General features: G+C 45.6%; 1 protein-coding gene across 7 annotated transcripts in view; it reads right to left on the bottom strand.

Moving 5' to 3' along the window:
- Positions 1–25,000, bottom strand: part of SPIDR (scaffold protein involved in DNA repair) — a 118,427-nt gene that overhangs the window by 82,647 nt on the left and 10,780 nt on the right. For 6 of the 7 annotated variants that reach the window (XM_068128115.2, XM_068128116.2, XM_068128117.2 and 3 more), the window contains exons 3-8: positions 24,223–24,303; positions 18,110–18,190; positions 17,735–17,789; positions 17,168–17,371; positions 8,896–8,984; positions 8,651–8,757 (exon numbers count right to left, since the gene is read on the bottom strand). In XM_068128115.2, the coding sequence (XP_067984216.2) occupies positions 8,651–8,757; positions 8,896–8,984; positions 17,168–17,371; positions 17,735–17,789; positions 18,110–18,190; positions 24,223–24,303 (617 nt within the window). Of the gene's footprint in view, positions 1–8,650; positions 8,758–8,895; positions 8,985–12,553; positions 12,735–17,167; positions 17,372–17,734; positions 17,790–18,109; positions 18,191–24,222; positions 24,304–25,000 lie in introns of those variants that run through there. The other variant, XM_078784962.1, reaches the window with a different exon arrangement.

Below are 25,000 nucleotides of genomic sequence, written 5' to 3'. Positions count from 1 at the left end.
GGTAAAAAAGTGGCAAAAATAGGTTAAATATGTGGTCAACTTGGGGTCCTGGCACCAATTAGAATTATTACCATACGTTCTTCAGTTCGGCTATCGCGATTTCGGCTAACGCGCACTGATAGCGGCACCAATTAGACGCGATAGCCGAGGGTTGAGTGTATATATAATAAATAACCACCTTTAGAGGCCATTTTTCCCCGCAAGCGGGGGTTGGCCTTTTTCGGGAACCGTGGTTGTTGTTGTTTTTTGGTCCCCTTTTTGAAGCAATGTTTTACAGCCGGATGCCCTTCCTGACGCCAACCCTTTTTGCCGCCTTTAACGACAAACAGGGAATTACCAGTGAACTGGTACTCAATTTGCCGACCTCGGAAGGATGACAGGCTGAGTCAACCCCACTGGCGTTAATTCAGCAATCGACCGGGATTCAAACTCAGGATCCTCGGATCCTAAGCTGTCACCCTAGCCGCTAGCCCAACACCAGGAGATATATATATATATATATATATATATATATATATATATATATATATATATATATATATATATATATATATATATATATATATATATATATATATATATATATATATATATATGTATGTATATATGTATGTATGTATATATATATATATATATATATATATATATATGTATGTATATATGTATGTATATATATATATATATATATATATATATATACATATATATATATATATATATATATATATATATATTGTTACGGGTCGCGGACAAGATGTTACTTTGGGCCGAGCGGATGGTCAACCGCGACCGTTACAGGATCCCCGATTAGCCCGACTCCCCCAACGTTGACTAATCGCGCCACAGGTATTCAATCGGGAAACCTCTAAAGCGACCGAATGTAAAGAGGAAGAGAGAAGAAGACAGAGTACGGAGGAATAACAGGATTTATTATACACACAAGCAAAAAGAAAGCAGTCACGTTTATTTACAACACATAAGACGCAGGTGACACAGTGCAAATACTAGCTTACCTACAGTCTTAATTAACCCAGGACAGAACAAACAAAAGACAGACTCACGCGGGGAATGATGACAGGAATCGCAGGAGGTGGATGGCTGGAGGTGAACGCTTGGTGGAGCCAACGCTGAGCTTGGTGGAGCTTTGGTGGAGGTGAACGCTTGGTGGAGCCAATGCGGAGCTTGGTGGAGCTTTGGTGGAGGTGAACGCTTGGTGGAGCCAACGCGGAGCTTGGTGGAGCCTTGGTGGAGGTGAACGCTTGGTGGAGCCAACGCGGAGCTTGGTGGAGCCTTGGTGGAGGTGAATGCTTGGTGGAGCCAACGCGGAGCTTGGTGGAGCCTTGGTGGAGGTGAACGCTTGGTGGACCCTTGGTGGAGGTGAACGCTTGGTGGAGCCAATGCGGTGCTTGGTGGAGCCTTGGTGGAGGTGAACGCTTGGTGGAGCCAACGCGGAGCTTGGTGGAGCCTTGGTGGAGGTGAACGCTTGGTGGAGCCAACGCGGCTGGTGGGGGGTTGGTGTGACGGGTTCTCTCTCCTTCCCTCACAAGCTTCAGGACTCTTTCTCTCTCTTTCTTAGTCCCACCCAGTCCAACAACTTCCTCTCTTGCTTAGTCCAACTCAAGGCCTTCCTGTCTTCTGATCTCCTCCCTCCTCGACTCTGTAAAAGCTCATCTCCTCGGGAAACGCCCTGCCTTGGGTTATATAGGCCCCGCCCCTCAACCTTTGCGAACCTCCCCGATCGCTCTTCCTCCGCCCTCTCTAGCCAAACCCCTGGCTCATGGTTGGTCGAGTGGGGCTGGCTCACTCCTCCCCTCTATGACGAGGTGGAGACATGCCTTTCTTCTCCGACCCTGCCTCGTGGTCAATGGCGGTTGAAGAGAAAACCGCCCAAAATGCAGTTGGCAATTGGAAGGGAGGTAATTGGCACTGGGAATGGAAGTTTTGGGAGTGGGAATGAAGTTTTGGGAGTGGGAATGAAGGGAATCTATCTCTTTCACTGGTGCAATGGAGTATTTCAATTAATGGGAGACACAGCCTTACCCTAAAACACAGAATAAGATATAACTATCGAACAGGGGTATTCTATGATTAGCTGACGTGTATGCTTGTGGACTAATTATGGGACGCCCTTTTGACCTTTACACAGCTCCGGAGGCAGGAGGCGCAGACTCGAGCAATATTCATCACCAATTTACCACAATACAACACAATCAAAAAAAATACAGTCCTCATATCCGCAACAATATATCTATATATATATATATATATATATATATATATATATATATATATATATATATATATATATATATATATATATATATATATATATCTATATATATATATATCTATATATATATATATAATATACCAGTCGAAGACGAGAAACGAATTTTCAGTTCTCATGTTAAAGTTGCATACAGAGAAACCATCCCCAAAAAGGGAAGGGGCACTTTGCGCCTCCCCTGATTTCCATACAATAAGCAATTTGATGTGGTACAATACTCATAATAACCACCTTTAGAGGCCATTTTTCCCCGCAAAGCGGGGGTTGGCCTTTTTCGGGAACCGTGGTTGTTGTTGTTTTTTGGTCCCCTTTTTGAAGCAATGTTTTACGGCCGGATGCCCTTCCTGACGCCAACCCTTTTTGCCGCCTTTAACGACAAACAGGGAATTACCAGTGAACTGGTACTCAATTAGCCGACCTCAGAAGGATGACAGGCTGAGTCAACCCCCCTGGCGTTAATTCAGCGATCGACCGGGATTCGAACCCAGGATCCTAGGATCCTAAGCCGGCACCCTAGCCGCTAGCCCAACACCAGGGACTAATGATGATGCTGAAACAATACTCATAATGATGCTGAAATTAAGGTTTAAGAATAATTACGTTTTAAATACGAATAAAATTGATTTCCTCATTGAACAAGATGTTCATGATTCAAGACGATATAAAAGACTTGAAAAAGTAAGGGGAAAAAAAAAATATTCAACCCAGACAGGATTGGAACCTATAACCCCCAGCTTGGGAGTCTGATGCCTTATCCATTAGGCCATTGGGCCAGCACATTAGATTTATGTAATAATATTTTGAAGAGTTATAAAATGTGTCTGGCACAATGATATTGTCTGGCACCCCGCTCTGGTCACCAAACTCTCCTCCTATGGTATCCATGGAAATCACTCAAGGCTCGCGGACTTCCTCTCCTGTCGTAGTCAACGTGTGGCTTTAAATGGAATCCTATCATCTCCACTTCCTGTCCAGGCTGGAGTTCCTCAAAGCAGTGCTCTGGGCCCTGTGCTTTTTCTGGTCTTCATTAACGATCTCTCCGACTCTCTGGAAAATCCTCTTTATCTTTTTGTTGACAACTCCACTCTTTGCTGCTCCATCTCTCATCTCTCAGATCGGCAGGCAGCAGCCACTTCACTCTCTGCAGACCTGCATAAAATCACAAACTGGTCAAACACGTGGAACATGTCTTTCAATCCTAACAAATTTCACACTCTCACCTTGCCTCTCCGAAAAGACCGTCTGGAAAACCCTCCCATCTACTTTCTCAACAATCCTCTCACTCAAGCTTTTGGGTCTCACTATCTGCCATGATCTTTCCAGGGAAAGCCATATTGCCAAGCTGGCTTCCAAAGCCAGTCGCAGGCTGGGCATCCTCCGTCGTGCGGTCCTTCCTTGGCACAACCGAGCTACACCCCACTTACAAAGCTTTCATTCGCAACTTGATGGAATACTAATCTCCCCTCTGGGCTGGCTCTCCTGCCTCACACCTACCTCGGCTTCACGCTGTAGAAGCCAAGGCTATTAGAATCATTGGTGTCTCCCATGATGAAGTTGATTCTGCAGGTCTTTCACTCTCTCACTGCAGGCAGGTTTGACAGTTTTTCTGTCTTCTACCGACTCCTATCCCACCAAGCTCCCCCTGCGCTGTCTGTTCTCTGTCCCCAAAATATTCCTGCAGAACACACAAGATCTGCCAGCAACCCTCTTCTGGTGAAACTGCCAAAATCAAGACTCTCTGCTCACCTTCACCCTTTTATTCCCCTGGTTTCCCGCCTCTCGTACAAACTCCCACACTCTCTTCAATCCCACTCCTCCCTCTAGGTCTTCAAAACAGCTGTTCACCACCATCTCACATCTTCCCCCATCAAAAACCTTCATATTTTCTCCCCCATTGATCCAACCCAAGCCCACCTCCTTCAAATTCCCTGTTTTCTTTCCTGAAAGCCCCTGCAGTGTCCATCTTATTTTTTCCTGTGTACCCTGCCTTCGCCCTCTCTCTTCCACCGATGTCCCTGTTCCCTACTGTTGTTGTACTTCCTTCTATCTCCCCCTTCCTTTATTATATGTTCTTTGTGTTAGTGTTAGCTCTCATGCCCAGACTAGGTATGCAAAAAAACAAAACTACATGACTTCCTTGGCTAAGATGGGAGAACCTGCCGGAAGGACAACAGTCTCTGCAGCACTTCACAAATCTTGGCTTTATGGGAGAGTGGCCAGACGGAAGCCACTCCTGAGAAAAAAGTACAAGACAACATGCCTAGAGTTTGCAAAAAAGCATGTGAAAGACTCTCAGAGCATGAGGCAAAAGATTCTGTGGTCTGATGAGAAAAGTAAGCTCTTTGGCCTGAATGCAAAGTGCTACGTCTGGATGAAACCGAGCACAGCTTATCACACATATAATACCATCCCTACCATGAAGCATGGTGGTGGCAGCATCATGCCATGGGGATGCCTTTCAGTGGCAGGGACTGGGAGACTTGCAAGGATAGATGGAACAATGAATGGAGCCAAATACAGGCAAATCTTTGAGGAGAACCTGCTTCAGAGTGCAAAAGACCGTGGACTGCAAGCAATGTTTTATGTTTCAATAGGACAATGACCCCAAGCATACATCCAAAACAACACAGGAATGGCTTCAAAGCAAGAACTGGAAAGTCTTCCATAGGCCCAGCCAAAGCCCAGACTTGAATCCCATTGAGAATCTGTGGAATGACTTCAACATTGCCGTTCACTGACACTCCCCATCCAACTTGACAGAGCTTGAGCAAATCAAAAATTTATGTAAATTAGATATTTCTGTCCTTTGTTTTTATTTATTTTGTAAAAATCTCAAAAAGAAAATCCACTTTGACATTACAGGGTCTTGTGTGTAGATCATTGACAAGAGATCTCAATTTAATCCATTTTAAATTCAGGCTGTAACACAACAAAATGTGAAAAAGTAAATGCTTTCTGAAGGCACTGTATTTGCAATGTTTTGAAGACGTTTCTCCTCTCATCCTGTGAGACTTTCCTTGAGATAAATCACTTGGCTCTCTTCCAAACCTCCTTCCCTTTTATCACATATGCTACCCCCTTCAAAGTGAATTCCTGAGATCTCTCCCTGGAATGATGAATCTTTTGGTTGAGATTTGCGCTCGACAGTGTTCCACCTTCCTTGTGAGTGGCAATTCCTTGTATTATGGTGGTAATAGGCAAAGGGCTGTAAAAGACAAATTATCTTCATAACCTTTTTTTTTACTTTTCCTTCTGCCATTTTCACTGGTTTTCTTACGAATCTCTCTTTCCTTTTATTCATTCTTCAGTTGCTGGAAAAGCTTTTTGCATTTTTGGCACCCTTTAATTTTTGTGGTTTTCAGGAATTTTGCACCTTTCAAGCGTCCTTTAAAATCGGGCGTATTTTCACAAGTTTCATACTGACTGTTTTGTTCTGCTGATGAAGCCATTAGGGTACCAACGGGGGTGTCCAGGACTTGCCTTTTTGTGAACTTGTGAAAATCCATGTGACAGTAGAACACTTCCCCCTTTTGGGTGGCGGTCGATGGTAATGCCCTGTGGTGATCTCCTTCTTCCTCTGAAAATTCAACTTCTCAACCAACCACTTCTGCCACCACTCCATCCATTCACTAGTCTTGGTTTGCTTACTATCAATGTGGATCTCCTTGCACCAAATGCTGTACAAAATTATTACCAACACTAGAACGGCACTCAGTAGAGAACATACCTCCACCTGGTGAACAGTTCACATTTTGTATCCCACTGATAGGCGGGATCTGGATCCATTTTATTATTTCCGGTTGGTTTTATTATTATTATTTAATGTGCTTTAATTGCCATTCTCACTAGTGTCTATTGCGGTGCCATAAGGGCCAAAGGATCAATCACATAGGGAACGACAAACAGGAAAGTAGATTTTGGTTCAGACCTGAACCAAAATCTAATCGGCTTGTTCTTGTCACCTAAACAACTCATCCACCAAGTTTATTCATAACTCGTCTATAACCTTTTAAAATATTGTAGTGCGATTCCCCAGGTGAACACCATAGGGATCACGGATAGGCAAAGCAAGCTTTTAACTCTGAGGCGACTGATCAAATGCGGATTCTACTTTAGGCGCCGGAGAAAGAAAGGGGAGGGGAAGATGAAGGGTCTTACCTGTTGTCCGCCGGCAGTCCCAAAGCCTGCAAAGAAAATAACTCAAAGGAAAAACAGGTTTAAAATGTCGAAAAATGAACAGGTTTGTTAAAACGGAATGCCGATAACAAGAAACGCGACAGCAAACTAAATTCCTAAACGGGACGCCCCCCACACCGGACTTGAACACAGACGAAGGGAAGAATAAATGAAAATAAATATGTGGGGTTATCGTGCACCTAGCTCAATCGGCTGTCCCGGCACCTCGTCAAGACCCGTCTCAGGCCCCCGTACCTGCGCGAGAATCCGGACGCAGTCCCTGCCTTGGTGGGAAGTAGGCCTCAGTCGGCCTCTCTCGCGTGCTGCTAGGCCTCACTGGGCATCTCGCTCACCCCGGCCTCAAGGTGTTCCAGCAGCAAGCCGCCCTCGTCCACGCGCAATCGCTCGCGAGGTCCCGAATGTAAACACAAGGGAGGAGAATCGTCAGCGCACAGCCATCCACCGTCACCCAGAACATGAGCAGGCACAAGATGATCAGGAGAACAGCAGAAGAAGACCAGAGCGCAAGAACGACCATGGAGCAAGAGAGAGAAAATGCTGGTCAGACGTGGTTTTTACGTTGCGTCGTGACGTCCTCGGTGCCTCTCCTCCAATCCCTGCCAGCCAACACAACAGGCTTAGCTCTCCACCACTCAGCGCGCAGTCCGCCTCTGACGTCATCGGTTGTACCTTGCCAATCAGCACGCTGCTTCCTGCTCGGCCTTCTTTCACCAATCAGTGAGTGCCTTCTTGCTCCACCCTGGCCAATCACGGCTCCTCAGGCCATGTCTTCGGCCTTTGTGGTGATGTAGCTGGTTGCCGTCCCATCGGCAGTGCTCAGAACTGGCTCCCGGTTGCTTTTATTATTATTATTATTTAATGTGCTTTAATTGCCATTCTCACTAGTGTCTATTGCGGTGCCATAAGGGACAAAGGATCAATGACATAGGGAACGACGAACAGGGAAGTAGTCAACATAATCCCTATAACTAGTTAACATGCCCCATTCTTCATAATGGGGACGAAAATACACCTTAATCCGACATCGGGGCTAAACAGGTCCTTGACTTATTACATGGTGGAGGTTCTTCTTCTTCACGACAGTCGGAGCATGTTACCTACACAAATCTACCTGGTCCAAAGTATCTCTACCCCATCGACATAACAATATCATGTTGTATATCGCTTTTCACCCGATCTCTCAATGGTGAAGAATCGCTAAAAAATTAAATAATTTTTGTAACCGAATCCACATTCAGATCTTCACCAAAATCGAAATGATTAGTCCATTTCACACACACACAACCTCTCCACCAAGTTTCGTCCAAATTCGTCCACAACTTTTTGAGATATCCTGCTATCATTTTTGGCCATGTCACTCAAAAGTGAAGAATCACTTAAAAAATTCTACTAGCTGGATCCGGATCCTCACCAAAATTAAATCGATTCTTCCTTGTCACACACACAACCTGTCCAACAAGTTTCGTCCAAATCCATCCATAACTTTTTGAGATATCGTGCTATATGTTGGTTTTAGCCCCAGCTCCCAATGGTGAAGAACCACTTAAAAATTAAATAATTCTCATATTCGAATCCATATTCAGATCTTCACCAAAATTGAATATCTTTGTCCTCATCAGACACCCAACCAGTCCACCAGGTTTCGTCCAAATCCGTCCACAACTTTTTGAGATATCCTGCTATGTATCATTTTTGGCCCGATCTCCCAATGCTGAAGAATCACTTTAAAAATTCTAGTAGCCGGATCCGAGCCGGATCCTCACCAAAATCTAATCATTTCGTCCTTGTCATACATGCTACCTCTCTGCCAAATTTTGTCCGAATCTGTCCACAACTTTTTGAGATATCTTGTTCACAAACGGACAGACAAACGGACAGACAAACGGACAGATAGGGGTGAAAACAACCTCCATCCCCCTTTGGTGGCGGAGGTAATAAAACAATGTTCCATCATTTCTTGCATAATACCTGTTATCAAAGCTTGCATGAAATAACACAGGAAAATTATATTTCATTATATTACCTTTACACCAACGTGAATAGCTTCATTGCAATGCGTTTCCCTCCAAATACCTTTCCTATCCAACAATTATTTTACCTGCTGCTCCTGATTTCTAAAAAAAAAAAAAATAAGAAATAATGTAAAAGGATATAAATATAACTTACCGGATAAAACGCTTCTTTTTCACCACAGAGTCCCATGGCTGATGCTGTGGTGACTTTTCAGACGAGTATCGCGTCTTGTTCATGTCTGCGAGCCACTGGGCCTTGAACTAAGATTGGAAAGAAGAAAAATAAATCAAAGCTTGAATTGGGTATGTGGAATTCTCTGATATCTGAGAAAGTGAGCATGAGGGAAAAAATAAGGAGAGGAGTGGGGTGAAGGGTGGGGGGATGGGAGGGATACTCACATCAACTTTTTTCAGTGGGGTATTGCTGTTTTGCTCAACACCTGATTCTCCAGAAAATTCTTCTATCGATTCCACCGAGTCAATGTCATCTGAAAACATCAGTAGCACTGATGAAATGGAGAAGATCCTCGTTGTAATTCCCTCTCTAGTGGTGAGCTTCTCTATAAGAGGGACTGCTTTGGGAGTGAGGGATTACTGTGCTGTTAAATGTGACTGGACTTGAGTTTGGTAAGTTGAATAATGTTGCTTATGGGCTTGTTTGTAATGTGCTCGGGAATTATGTTAAGAGTACTAATGTATTGCTTATTCTTGTTGAAGATGATGTGGAGATAGATAATAAAGATCTATATCCTGAGAGAGGTTGTGGGATAAAATTCTACCACAACAACAACAACAACATGCATTTTAAGGCCATTTTCCCTGCTAGAGCAGGGGTTCGCCTGGCGGGCCCCATAACAATCTTCTCCATTTTGCCCTATTTTCTGCATCTCCCCTTGTTAACCCCCTTGCCCGCATTTCTTCTTCCACCATCTTTAGCCAAGTCTTTCTCGGTCTTCCCCGTCCTCTACTTCCTTCTACATTAACTTCCATCACTCTTCTCAACCAGTCACTTTCATCCTTCCTCAACATATGACCAAACCATCTCAACCTGTTCCTCTTCACAGCATCAATCACAGGCTCTATTCCCATCATCTTTCGCAATTCATCATTTGTCTTCCTCTCTCTCAACGATACTCCGCACATCCACCGAACCATTCGCATTTCCACCCTTTCCAGCCTTCGTTGCTGCTCTACGTTCATTACCCATGTCTCGCTCCCATAAATCATAACACTTCTCACACATGCAGCATACACCTTTCCCTTCAGCTTCAACGACACTCCCCTCCTCATCAGCACGCCACTCAGTTCCGGAAACTTCTTCCATGTGCATCTCACTCCAGCAACCGTTGCCGAGTCTGATCCACCTTCTCCATTCAGCATGTCTCCGAGGTAGCAAAATGTTTTCACACCTTCCAGCTTCACGCCGTCTCCAAGATCCAACTCAACGTTTCCTACATCTGCAGCTCCCTCTGTGTACATCTTACATTTGAATGTAGCTGCCACACTGGTTAATGACCCTCTCAGACCACTACATTTTTGATGAACCCACTCAGCGCACATTGTACATTGAATGGAGTTCACTCCGACACCCTTCCTGCACACAGCACATGACCACTTCCCAGTTCTTTCCACCTCACCACATGCTTTACCACTTGCCATCACCTTCGTCTTTCCGATATTCACCTTCAGACCTTTTGTCTCCATACATTCCTTCCACTTGTTCATATTTTCCTTCAGTCCATCCATACTTTCCGCAATCAACACCAGATCATCTGCATACAACAACTCCCACGGTAAACCCTCCTTTACGTTCTGAGCCAGCACCTCCATCACAGCTACAAATAGTAGTGGACTTGGTACCGACTCCTGATGCACTCCCACCTTCACCTCAAACTCACCACTGTTCCCGTCCTTCGTCCTTACAGCTGTGCGTGCTCTTTTGTACATTGCCATCACAACTCTGATCAACCATTCCTCCACTCCTAACTTCCTCAATTCTCATGTCAATACTTCGCGTGGAACCCTATCGAATGCTTTATCCAGATCAACAAACCCAAGAAACAACTTCTTCCTCTAATCCATGTACTTCTCCTGCAACTACCTCACAATAAAGTGTGCGACTGTCGTTCCTCTTCCTGGCATAAATCCAAACTGCATTTCGTCGATCTTCACCTTCTTCCTTATCCTCCTCTCCAACACCCTTTCCAATACCTTCATTCCATGCTCCAATAACTTTATCGCTCAGTACGAGCCATAGTCCAGAGGGTCACCTTTCCCCTTGTATAGAGGGACGAGGATACTCAGTTCCCACTCCACTGGAATGAGGCCTTCTTTCACCACCAGATTACAGATCTCTGTCATTCTCTTCACATCCCAACTTCCTGCTGCCTTCGAGATATCTCCCACAACTCCCGTCGGCCCTCCCGCTTTTCTACTTTTCATTGCTTTTATCACTTCCTCAACTTCCTTCTCAGTTATCTTCTCTGCCGGTCCTAAAACTGGGTTATTCTCTATGTTGCCATCGCATTCATTCTCTGTATTCGACAGCATTTCCATATATCTTTTCCATCTTCCTTTAATTCCATCTGAGTCCACAACGATTTGTCCCACTTCATCCTTCAAGCAACTCACCCCCATCACATCACACCTCTCTTTCGCTATCTGCTTTGCAATCCTGAATACCGCTCTCTGGCCCTCTTCCGAATCCAAGCGTTCTCCGAACATTTTCCTGCATGCCTCCTGCGCCTTTGCTACCTCTTTCTTTGCAGCCTTCTTGGCTGCCTTATAACTTTCATGCTCTGCTTTTTCTGCTCCCGTACCCTTCACCTTCTGCCACTCCTTGAACTTCTTCCTCTTCTCGTCAATCCTCTTTCCAACTTCATCATCCCACCACCATGTTTCCGAGTGCCTCGGTGGTCCTTTTGTCCATCCACATACCTCACCAATGGCTCCCAACAGACTATCTTTCATTGACATCCAACCACTTTCAAGCTCAACCACATCATCCTCTGCCCTACTCAGCCTCTCTTTTAATGCCTCCCTTACTGTCACCTCTTTCAACCTCCACACCTTCATTCTCGGTTGGTACTTCACCCGCCGAGCTCTCCTCGCACCTTTCACCCTTGTGTCGCAGACAACCAAGTGGTGCTGTGAAACAGCCTCCTCCCCCGGGATCACCTTTGTGTCCCAGAGGTGCCCCCTCTCTCGCCTTCGCACCATCAGGTAGTCAACGGTTGCCGTCGACCCACCTGACGTGTATGTAACAAGCTTATTATCCTCTTTCTCGAACTGAATATGACAAATCAACAAATCAGCTCCATCAGCAAACTCCAAAATCCTTTCACCTTCTCCATTTCTCACACCATATCCATAACCCCCATGAACTACCTCAAAACCACCCATACTCCTTCCCACATGTCCATTTAGGTCTCCTCCTACCACAACAACTTCCTCATCTTTCACGTTTTCCATCAGCTTCTCTATCGCACACCAGAACTTGTCCTTCTCTTCATCGCTCCGACCAACCTGCGGAGCATATCCCGAGATGACGTTCACCAAGGGCTTTCCAATCATCATTTTCACCATCATCAACCTATCACTCACTCTAGTCACACTCACCACACTGTCTACAAACTCCTCAGAAAACAGAACACCAACACCAATCATGCCCTCTGGGCACCCTTGCCACACAAACTTGTATTTCTGTCCCTGCCTACCCTTCACCATTCTCACACCACTTCCCTTCCATCTCGTCTCTTGCACACAACATATGTCCACTCTTCTTCTGACCAATACTTCCACCACTTCTCCTGATCTCCATGTCATTGTCCCTACATTCCATGTCCCAAACCTCAGAAACCGATCTCCACTTCGGGCTGTACCCTGCCCATATGTAGTTGTAATTGTCATGGTTCTCTTTTTGAGGCAATGTTTTTATGGCCGGATGCCCTTCCTGACGCCAACCCTCTTCGTCGCCTCCTACGACACGCAGGGATACAGTGTACCTATTCTAAACCAGGGTACACACACCGGGAAACGTTTAAAACATGGAAATTACATGGAAACATGGAAATCCCGCACCACGACCACAGGGGCCCGGTCAGCACCACACCACGTCGGCCCGTTCAGCACCACACCACGTCGGCCCAGTCAGCACCACACGTCGGCCCGGTCAACACCACACCACGTCGGCTCGGTCAGCACCCCACCACGTCGGCCCGGTCAGCACCCCACCATGTCGGCCCGGTCAGCACCACACCACGGTGGCCCGGCCAGCACCACACCACATCGGCCCGGCCAGCACCACACCACGTCGGCCCGGTCAGCACCACACCCTTGGAAAGGACTTCGATGCTGTGGAGAGATCGAAGCAAGCCTCCTCGCTCGAGTGACCGGAAGCGGAACCCGGCATAAAATTCTACCACATTTATTAAAATAAACTCCTTCACTCGATTGCTGTGGACAAGATTTTGAGACTCAAGGAATTCAGCACAACCCTCAAGTGACAGACGCCGCGAGCCAATGGAATCACTGGCGTCGTGCTCTCGAGCATTATATGCCGCCGTGCCTGGAATCACCGAGGAGCAGAAGCTTTCGGTGTTCACATGTCACGTGTCAAACAGCGTATTCGACTACATATCACACTGTGAGAACTACACGACATCTGTGGACACGCTGGGAGAGATCTACGTCAAACCCCGGAGTGCCATGTATGCAAGACATGCACTCGCCACGTGCCAACAAGACCCCTCTAGAACAGTTTCTTCAGGAATTGTGGCGACTCGGCAAGGACTGTATGGTGGAGAATCGGACGGCTGCCGAGATAACTGATGATGAAATGCGTGATGCTTTTGTAACCGGCCTCTCGTCACCAGCGATACGACTGAGGCTACTCGAGAACACAGCCATGACCCTCCAGCAGACTTATGATCAAGCCAGTGTTCTACAGCTCGCTCAGACTCACTTGGAAGCTTACGGGCGCCCGTACGTAACGGCGGGCGCCACGGCTGAGAAATGCTCGGAGCCGGCTCGTACTGCGGAGTGGTTTCCCGCGGGCCCTGCAGTTAGCCCAGGACCGAATGACAATCCTCCAGAGCTCGAGGAGGAAGGTCCGAGTACTGCAGCGGCTGCAACCCCTACTGAAAATGCAAAGTGTTATTGTTGTGGGAATCGTCGACATTCCCGCTGGGGAGGTGACGTGTCATACTTGTGGCAAGAGAGGACACTTCGCGAATGTTTGTCGCTCGATGAAAGCATGACGTATGACCCTCGTGGGAACCAATACTTCTCGTGCCTCCCGCTCCGTGCACCCGGTACTGGCTTCCCGCAGCACGGTGCTTCCAGTGCTCGTCGAGGGGAAAGCTGCGGATGCCCTAATTTACACAGGCAGTAGCTAGAGCTATGTTAGTCAGGCTCTAGTACAATGACACGGCTGGACGGTTGGCCAGACAACTCAAAGAATTTTTTTTATGGCTTCATCCGCTCTTTGGATGCGCACAAAGGGAGTGTGCATGGTTAATCTTGTTGTCAATGATGTAACGTATCTGAATGTGAAGCTTTTGGTTATGCCCAACTTATGTTCCGACGTGCTTCGAGGACACGATTTTTTGCATAGACACGGCCGATTGGAGATGCAATTCGGTGGGGCGAACACGCTCTCTGTTTATGGTTTAGCTGAAATGGCTATCGAACCGCCTCCTCTATTTCCTAGTTTGACCGCCGATTGCAAGCCAATCACTGTGAAGTCTAGATGATTCTCGCACTCAGACACACAGTTTATTGCTGATGAAACAAGCGTTACGCCTAGGTCCCCCGTCGGTGAAGTGATGTGAGTTGACAAAGTGGAAGACGCAAGGCGGCCATCTTGGATTTTGACGCGGCGACCCAATTTTCAATAGCGTTCTCCCTTATGCATAGATACACCCACAGACCAGATTAGAAGTTAGTAGTTCGTTTATTTTTCAAGATATTTCGCTCACAGGGTTCAGACATATAATGGTGGCGGCCATCATGGATTTTGACGTGGCGACCCAATTGTCAATAGCGTTCTTCATTGTGCCTAGATACACCCACACACCAGATTAGAGGTTGGTACTTCGCTTATTTTACAAGATATTCCACTCACAAGGTTCAGACATACATGGCGGTGGCCATCTTGGATTTTGACGTGGAGAACCAATTTTCAATAGCTTTCTTCCTTATGCATAGATACACCCACACACCATATTAGACTTTAGTAGTTCATTTATTTTTCACGATATTTCGCTCACAAGGTTCAGACATATATACGGTGGCGATCTTGGATTTTGACGTGGGGACCCAATTTTCAATAGCGTTCTTCCTTATGCCTAGGTACACCCACACACCAGATTAGAAGTTGGTACTTCGCTTACGCACGCACGCACGTCCGCATGCACGCACGGACGGACGGACGCACACATGGACGGAGGGGAAAACCATCGTCCCCCTTTCGCTCCGCGGTGCGACAGGGGACAATAAAGGTTTAAATAGGTTTAAAGGTGTGTAAATAAATGAATTCTGGGGTTTACTACCTATTTACCAAGTGTCTATTACATCAAAAAGAAATTCACTATCAAACGCGTGCCATTAGTTATTCGTACCTGTTATTTGTGTCCTTTATAACGTCCTTAAAACCAGTAAGTTTCCTGTTTGGAATGATTTTCAATTTTGTTTGACTGCCAGACAGGCAGAGAGAGTAAAATTATATCTGACTCCTTTCTGCGCAAGTGCGATCGGAGCAAATGCAGAGCCATAGTATGAAAAAAACAGCAAACTTGTCATCCCATGCATGCATGGGAAAGGGAGATGGCCACCGCTGGTGCCATACAAGTGTAATGGAAACTATTATAACAAGTCTTTGTGCTATTGGCTCCAGCGAGGCGGTACTTTGTAGCCATGCACATGAGGCCAAATCTCAATCATTGAAGAGCCGTGATTTGTCCTGTAAGCCTGTTTGAACCAGTCATCTCCCCTTCCTTTTCATGATTATAACCCTCCCCCAAATGCAAACTCCATTCTGTATCAGCATAAAGACCTTTGGGCCTGGTTTGCCAGAGATAGCATTGGATATTGTGGAGGGTAGGAGATTAAAGCCCCACTTGTGGGATATATAGGAGAAGGCCCATTGGCACGTGGTCAGTTGGTGTTAGAGAGAGAGAGAGAGAGAGAGAGAGAGAGAGAGAGAGAGAGAGCAGTGAAATGTGAGTCTAAGAAGAGCAAAAAAAGGATAACAGAGTGCTTAGGAAGGGAAGAGAAAATATGGGCCCCTCAGTGCCTCAACACCAAACCTGGTGTTGGCTTAGCGGTTAGGGTGCCGGCTTAGGATCCTAGGATTCAGCCTGTCATCCTTCCGAGGTCGGCAAATTGAGTACCACTTCACTGGTAATTCCCTGTGTGTCGCAAGAGGCGACTAACAGGATTGGCGACAGGAAGGGCATCCGGCTGTAAAACATTGCTTCAAAATGGGGACCAAGGTGCCCAAAAAAGGCTCCGCAGGGAAAAATGGCCTCTAAAGGTGGTTCTTCTAGTGCCTCAACGCATGCTGGAGGGTGTTTGGTGACTTTGGATAAACAACAAGTACCGGAAAATCAAGTGACAAGCTGCTCAATACAGTGAGCACTAGACTGCCCACACCTCCTTACGAGCCTGCCTACACCCTTTTTATCTCATGGTGGTTTAAGCTGTCCACACACTAGTTACCCTCGCCAGAGGAGAGGGTATTGCATTTGAGTCCGTTTCTTTGTTTGTTTGTCTGTTTGTCTGCACAGAATAAATATGATTTTTCTCTGCAACCGTTGGTCCGATTGACAGGAAATTTTCACCCCAGGTGCAACTCAACCTGTAGAATTTTTTAATGATAAGTATGACGTCATAGGTCACGTTGTTCGGCCACCATCTTGGAAAAATCGAAAAACTTTGCACCTCTTTATCTCGGAAAGCGCTGAATAGAAAAATTGAGACGTGGCTCATTGCAAAGAACTCTCCATGGGGAATAAAATATGTTAATGATGATGTCATAGGTGCCTCCATTATGACGTCATAATTCGACAAGTACAAAACTTCATCCAATCAGGATGAAATTTCTTGAGCGCCATGTCGGCATAAACTGGTGGAGGAAAAAAAAAGAATGATGACATCATCGGTCACGTGGTTTGGCCGCCATCTTGGAAAAACCGAAAATCTTTGCACCTCTATATCTCCGAAAGTACTGAATAGAAAAAATTGAGACATGGCTCATTGTAAAGAACTCTCCATGGGGAATAAAATATGTTAATAATGATATCACAGGTGCCTCCATTATGACGTAATAATTCGACAAGTACAAAACTTCATCCGATCAAGATGAAATTTCTTGAGCATAATCTCGGAATAAATTCGTTTCGAAAAAAATAATGATGACGTCATCGGTCACGTGGTTCGGCCGCCATATTTGTTTTGACACAAAAGCCTTAAAAACCACTGAAAATACATCCTGGCGAGGGTTTGCAATCTCTGATTGCTCTTTTTCTTGTTCATTTTATAACTTGCACATCCCACAATCCCTATCTATCCTCTGTCATCACCAGGCTTATAACGGTAATGCTTCAGTTAAGGTGAGCATCCTATTCAGATGAATTAACATTCATTAGAAGTAAAAGGTAAGGTAACTCACCTGTGCAATCCTGAGGAACTGGGGTGATAGAAAAGCCACGACACCTCTTCGATGACTTGACAGAACGTTTCAAAGATGAGGGCCATTCTGTTTGACAAACCGTATGATCCAAGGCCTGGCATGACTTGTTTTCATCACAGCTTTCCTCACTGGAACTCTCAGAAATCAATTCGTCATCATTTGAGGGTGGAGAAGAACATGCTTCTGGAGTTAAGGTAAAGAGTAAACACAGGCAACAAAATGAAAAGAAGGAGGTTAATGTACAAAAAGGATGGGGGATTTTAAAAAAGGAGAGACAAAAAGAGTACAACAAAAGCACCAAAAAAACAAAAACAAAATACAGTAATAAAAATGCAAAGAAGGTAATGAGGTGAAAAAGTCAACCCTCAATAATACAAAATGAAGAGGGAAAAAACTTTTTTGAGTTAGGGAGAGTCCATATCCAAGTGGAAAAAATGTAAAAGTAGAAGAAAGGTAAAGTGGACAAAAAAAAGAAAAACATATAATGCAGAAATACACAATAATATTGATCAAAGATTTGGATACGAGTTCAGACGAAGCATTTACCTTTACATTGCAACAACTCGGAGAGACAGCGTGCCACAGGTCTGCGTACCAATTCCTACAGAAGCGACGTTCCCGGCACAGGGTACAATGTTAACCCTCACATTGTACCCAAAGTGACATCATGAGACACAGCAGAGTAACAATACTCGAACTTCTCTCATGTGGACAATCATCTGTTTTACCAGGTCATCATCCAATCTCACCAAACATTCAACCCATCTCAAATATAAATGCACAATGCATACTAACTGAAAACTAAATATGTAATTTGTATATAAAGAATTTTACACACCCAAGCAGTTTTCCAAAAAAAAACCCCCAATAATAACATTAATTATTTCATCAAGCTCATCCACATGAATACTGTTCACGCACCTCAGTAAGACTGTCTCTGTTGAATCCATCCCCAAGACGTTCCCACGGAAGATTCTGTCGAGACGTGCATTCAACCTTGCCCTGCAACATATATCCACAAATGTTGTTGCCCTCATCTTAGCCAACGTAATATTGAATGTGCCTCAGACCGAGACCCCGAGCACCCCCGGACACCGACCGAAACCTCGAGCACCCCGGGCCGCGAATGAAACCTCCACTGGCACAGACCCCGACTAAATTTTCCAGCTACCCAGACACCGACCGAAACCTCAAACACCCCAAAATCTCAAGATCTGTCATGGAGGAAATCATCAATTCCCATCTAACATTCTCCCCAACTCTAATATCGACCACTGCTGCACATATCTCCATTTTGGCTTGTATTGTCCAACCAATGACATTCACAATGGCCTTTTCCTTAACGAAAAGAGAACCAAATGTATCTCAACGAGCGTGGATCGGCTCGCGGCGCTCGCCTCACCACACGTCTCTACTGGGGTACAGGCTTGTTTTAACTTCAGATCAGACCGTGCATGACACCATAATATGTTAGATCATGTCATTGAAAGGATCAGACCATGTCTCACCGTTCTAAATTCCGTATTTTAAAAGTTACTTCCGTAAGAGTGTTGCGGGAGGAGGGGGGGGGGGCAATATCACAAGTGACAAAACCCCTTGGGGAGGGGGGATATTGTTTTGTAATAACATTAATATTATCCTATTATCATTGGTGTTATTATTTTTGTTATTAGAAGCTGCACCGTTTACCCCGTTTTAGAATAAGTACACCGTATCCCTGCGTGTCATAAGAGGCGACTAAAAGGGTTAGCATCAGGAAGGGCAAATGGCCATAAATAAAAATTACCTCAAAAAGGGAACCATGACAATTACAACTACATATGGGCAGGGTACAGCCCGAAGTACCCCGTGGGGGACCCCACTCCCTCTCGTCAAAACTCAAGGTGGGGAACCCGATCGAAGCAAGGGTGGAAATCACTCCATTTATGACGACGAAACGTCTGATGCCCGAAGTGGAGATCAGTTTCTGAGGTTGGGGACATGGAATGTAGGGACAATGACAGGAAGATCAGGAGAAGTGGTGGAAGTATTGGTCAGATGAAGAGTGGACATATGCTGTGTGCAGGAGACGAGATGGAAGGGAAGTGGTGTGAGAATGATGAAGGGTAGGCAGGGTCAGAAATACAGGTTTGTGCGGCAAGGGTGCCCAGAGGGCGTGCATGGTGTTGGTGATCTCTTTTCTGACGAGTTTGTAGACAGTGTGGTGAGTGTGACTCGAGTGAGTGAAAGGTTGACGATGGTGAAAATGATGATTGGAAAGCTCTTGGTGAACGTCATCTCGGGATATGCTCCGCAGGTTGGTCGGAGCGATGAAGAGAAGGACAAGTTCTGGTGTGCAATAGTGAAGCTGATGGAAAACGTGAAAGATGAGGAAGTTGTTGTGGTAGGAGGAGACCTAAATGGACATGTGGGAAGGAGTATGGACAGTTTTGAGGGAGTTCATGGGGGGTACGGATATGGGGTGAGAAATGGAGAAGGTGAAAGGATTTTGGAGTTCGCTGATGGAGCTGATTTGTTGATTTGTAATACTCAGTTCGAGAAAGAGGATAATAAGCTCGTTACATACATGTCAGGTGGGTCAACGACAACCGTTGACTACCTGATGGTGCGTAGGGGAGATGGGGGCACCTCCGGGACACAAAGGTGATCCCAGGGGTTGCAGGCTGTTTCACAGCACCACTTGGTTGTCTGAGACATAAGGGTGAAAGGTGCGAGGAGAGCTCGGCGGGTGAAGTACCAACCGAGAATGAAGGTATGGAGGTTGAAAGAGGTGACAGTGAGGGAGGCATTAAAAGAGAGGCTGAGTACGGCAGAGGATGATGTGGTTGAGCTTGAAAGTGGTTGGATGTCAATGACAGATACTCTGTTGGGAGCCGTTGGTGAGGTATGTGGATGGACAAAAGGACCACCGAGGCACTCGGAAACATTGTGGTGGGATGATGAAGTTGGAAAGAGGATTGACGAGAAGAGGAAGAAGTTCAAGGAGTGGCAGAAGGCGAAAGGTACGGGGCAGAAAAGGCAGAGCATGAAAGTTATAAGGCAGCCAAGAAGGCTGCAAAGAAAGAGGTAGCAAAGGCGCAGGAGGTATGTAGGAAAATGTTCGGAGAACGCTTGGATGCGGAAGAGGGTCGGAGAGCGGTATTCAGGATTGCAAAGCAGATAGCGAAAGAGAGGTGTGATGTGATGGGGGTGAGTTGCTTGAAGGATGAAGTGAGACAAATCGTTGTGGACCCAGATGGAATTAAAGGAAGATGGAAGAGACATATGGAAATGCTGTTGAATGCAAAGAATGAATGGGATGGCAACATAGAGAGTAACCCAGTTTTAGGACCGGCAGAGAAGATAACTGAGAAGGAAGTTGTCGAAGCGATAAAAGCAATGAAAAGTATAAAAGCGGGAGGGCCGACAGGAGTTGTGGGAGATATGTTGAACGCAACAGGAAGTTGGGGTGTGAAGAGAATGACAGAGATCTGTAATCTGGTGGTGAAAGAAGGCCGCATTCCAGTGGATTGGGAACGGAGTACCCTCGTCCCTCTATACAAGGGGAAAGGTGACCCTCTGGACTGTGGCTCGTATCGAATGATAAAGTTATTGGAGCATGGAATGAGGGTATTGGAAAGGGTGTTGGAGAGGAGGATAAGGAAGAAAGTGAAGATCGACGAAATGCAGTTTGGATATATGCCAGGAAGAGGAACAACAGACGCGCTTTTTATTGCAAGGCAGTTGCAGGAGAAGTTGAGAGGGTCATTAACCAGTGTGGCAGCTACATTCAAGTGTAAGGTGTGCACAGAGGGAGCTGGAGATGGAGGAAATGTTGAGTTGGATCTTGGAGACGGCATGAAGCTGGAAGGTGTGAAAACATTTTGCTACCTAGGAGACATGCTGAATGGAGAAGGTGGATCAGACTCGGCAGCGGTGGCTCGAGTGAGATGTGCATGGAAGAAGTTTCAGGAACTGAGTGGCGTGCTGACGAGGAGGGGAGTGTCATTGAAGCTGAAGGGAAAGGTGTATGTTGCATGTGTGAGAAGTGTTATGATTTATGGGAGCGAGACATGGGTAATGAACGTAGAGCAGCAACGAAGGCTGGAAAGGGTGGAAATGCGAATGGTTCGGTGGATGTGTGGAGTATCGTTGAGAGAGAGGAAGACAAATGATGAATTGCGAAAGATGATGGGAATAGAGCCTGTGATGGATGCTGTGAAGAGAAACAGGTTGAGATGGTTTGGTCATGTGTTGAGGAAGGATGAAAGTGACTGGTTGTGAAGAGTGATGGAAATGAATGTGGAAGGAAGTAGAGGACGGGAAGACCGAGAAAGACTTGGCTAAAGATGGTGGAAGAAGAAATGCGGGCAAGGGGGTTAACAAGGGGAGATGCAGAAAATATGGCAAAATGGAGAAGATCATCATGGGAACCGCAAGGCTAACCCCCATTCTAGCAGGGAAAATGACCTTAAAATGCCTGTTGTTGTTTTGTTGTAGAAGCGGCCTTGGAAAAACGCCAAAATAAAGTAATCTTAACATGGATATACACCACAATACGCAACCCCCATTGGCGGGGAAAACCCCTTCGGGTGGGGAGGGAAGGAAGATGAATCGCTGTTATCTCCATTGTGTAAGCCCCTTGTCTCCATCAAGTTTGGTTGCGATTGGATAAGTAACAACCTAATGTATCTCGGTCTGACAGACACCAAATGGCGTATTTTAGTATGATGATCAACACACTCCGAGTCACCAATATCCAATCTAGGTCTGGTATGAACATCAAACCTGGTAAGTGACTTTCAGTACCTGGGTTCATGCATAATGGACCTGGGGAAAAACATCCAGATTAGGAAAAGGATGTCCTAGACCTAGACAGCTTGTAACAAATTAGACAAAATTTGACAATCAAACTTGCAAGAGAAGTTAAAAGTAAACCTCTTCAGGGCTACCGTTGAAAGTATACTTTTGTATGGTTCTGAAACACGGAGCCTTAATGTAAAAAATGCAAAGTCTTGATGGAACATACACTAACCTACTTGGGCACATCAGCAAACATATATTGGAGGAATTAAGACGCTTAATGACATTTATGGTAACCTCTCACTGATCTCTGACACAACTAGCAAATGGAGGATTCTATTCACAGGTCACTGCGTTAGGGCCGATGAGCAAGTGATTTCCTCCCTCATCATTTGGAAGCTCAAACCATTAACATAGAAGTGTGGCAGGTTGACATTGAACTCTGGTTCAATGTCCTATGCTGACATTATTGTCAGAGAGACAGGTATTCAGGCCAGTGATCTTCATACAGCGATGGCCGATAGGGCTGTCTGGGAAGGGGTTGTGATGTCTGTCTCGGCCACGGCTGCAAGATGATGACGATCCCAATGTAGAATGCATATAAACTCAAAAGCAAATGTACAATTTACAATACTATATTTATCTATAAAATACTATATTTATTTACAATACTATATAGTATTTACAACATAGTATTTACAATAATTTTTTTTCATCAATTTACAAATGTGCAATCTATAAAACTGCACAAAGCCGAGCAGTTTTCAAAGAAGAACCCCAAGCAGGAAACATTCATCTATTATTTCAAACTCCTCCAGATGGATACTGTTCACGCAACTCAGTGAGATTATCTCTGTTATATGCATCCCCAAGTCGTGCATGAGATTTCTGTCCAGGTGTGTATTCAGTATTGTCCTGCAGCATATGCACCATTTTAGCCTGCATGTCAACCAAAGTACAGTACTATTGAGCATCACGCAAACCCAACCTCAAACACACCGGAGCCTAGCCGAACAAAATCATGAGCAACAGGAGTAAATAAGCAACAATATGGTGGAATCATTCAGGGTTCTCTATTGCACAATCATCTGTCACAAAGATGCGTGTCAAAATTAACGCACACCAACTTAAAATAAACTGTTTACTTACTGCATTCCCCCCAAGCCCTCTCACTCCCACGGATCTTCCGTTGTCCCCATTCTCTGCTGTTGTACTTGTGTGCTTCCCTCTCTCTCCCCATCTTGTCTCCCACTCCCCTTATTATATGTTTTATGTGTCCCTTTGTTTTTTTGCGATTAATGTTAGCTCCTCATCCTCCGTCGTGCGAAGTCCTTCCTTGGCACACCTGAGCTCCTCACCACATACAAGGCTTTCATCCGCAGCTCAATGGAGTACTGCTCTCCCCTCTAGGCTGGTGCTCCTGCCTCACACCGAGCTCGTCTTCACACTGTTGAAACCAAAGCGTTCAGAATCATTGGAATCTCCCGCGATGACGCTATCTCCGAGGGCCTTTCACTTACTCACCGCAGGCAGGTTGGTGGTCTTTCCGTCTTCTACCGACTCCTCTCCGGCCTTGCTCCCCCAGCTCTCTCTGGGCTCTGTCCCGCAAATATTCCTACACGTCGCACAAGATCTGCCTGCAACCCTCTTATGGTTAAACTGCCAAAATCAAGACTCTCTGCTCACCTTCACTCCTTAATTCCTCTTTTCTCCCGCCTCTGGAACAAACTCCCTCACTCTCTTCAATCCCACTCCTCCCTCCAGGTCTTTAAAACGGCTGTTCACCACCATCTCTTATCTTCCCCAATCCAAAACCTTGATCTTTTCTACCCCCGCTAATTTCACCCCAAATCCACATTTTTGAGGTGACTTTTGACTTCTTTCCTGGAAGTCCTTGGTGTCCTTGCGTTTTATACCTATCCTGCCTCCCCCCCAGGCCCTCTCCCTCCCACACATCTCCCGATGTCCCTGCTCTCAAATGTTGTGTTTGTGTGCTTCCTCCCCTTCTCTCCCCATCTTGTCGACCGCTCCCCTTTTTATATACTTTGTTTGCTTGTTTGTTTGATTTGTTTGTTTGATAAATGTTAGCTCTTTCACGAGCCTCGACTCTGTACACAAAAAAAAAGAAAAAAAAAAAAAGCTCTTACACGAGCCTCGATCTTGTATTCAAAACAAATTCAAAATTTTACAAACTAGACCAGTTAAAGTTACTCCCTTCATCCCACCCAACTAGATGAATACGGTTCACCCACCTCAGTGACACCGTCTCTGTTAAATCCATCCCCAAGGCGTGCCCAAAGCAGATTCAGTCGAGATGTGTTTTCAGCTCCACCCTGCAGCATAAACCATCACGTGAGGTCTCATCATAGTGAACAGAAAGTACCGTCGAGGCACGACCACAATCTCGAGTGCACCCACCCCCCTGAAGAAGATGCCTTTTTCCATGATGACAACTCTCCAATACACTTCTTCATATTCTTATTTAACAGTAACTATTATCCCACCTTTCTTGTGGGGTTGGCCGGGTCTTCACGAACCGGCTGGCCAGACCCGACGCTCAACTAGTTAGGGCAGGAATGTGTAATTTGTTCATGGTGCAGGCAATAGCTCGCCCACTCTTCGTGAAGGACACCATGGGATCTTCGGCATTCACTCATGCATGCTGGCAGACGGGAAGCACGTTTAACGTCCATCCGAGGGACGGCACACACATTGATGAATCACCCTGCCTGTGAAACACTGGACGGACAAGTTTATAGCTGGGTTGGGATTCGAACCCAGGCTAGACGGCTTAGAGGCGAGTGTGCGTACCACGAGGTCAACGTGTAACTCTCCAATACACACTGCTGAAAATATAAAACTCTGGTTCAAATAACATGAGAGTGAAGTAAAAGTCTTTCATGGCCTGCTCAATCACCAGATTGAATTATTATTGAGCCATTGAGGTCACAATTCTCGGGAAGAAGCCGAGGAGAATTTTCTCTATCGAGGTCCCTCGAGGAACTGGAAGTCTTTCCAATTGAGGAATGA

The sequence above is a fragment of the Myxine glutinosa genome, chromosome 9 (genome assembly GCF_964187855.1).
Source record: "Myxine glutinosa chromosome 9, kmMyxGlut1.1, whole genome shotgun sequence".
Taxonomy (NCBI): domain Eukaryota; kingdom Metazoa; phylum Chordata; class Myxini; order Myxiniformes; family Myxinidae; genus Myxine; species Myxine glutinosa.
Note: the sequence above shows the minus strand (reverse complement) of the source record. Positions and strands in the feature narration are given on the sequence as shown.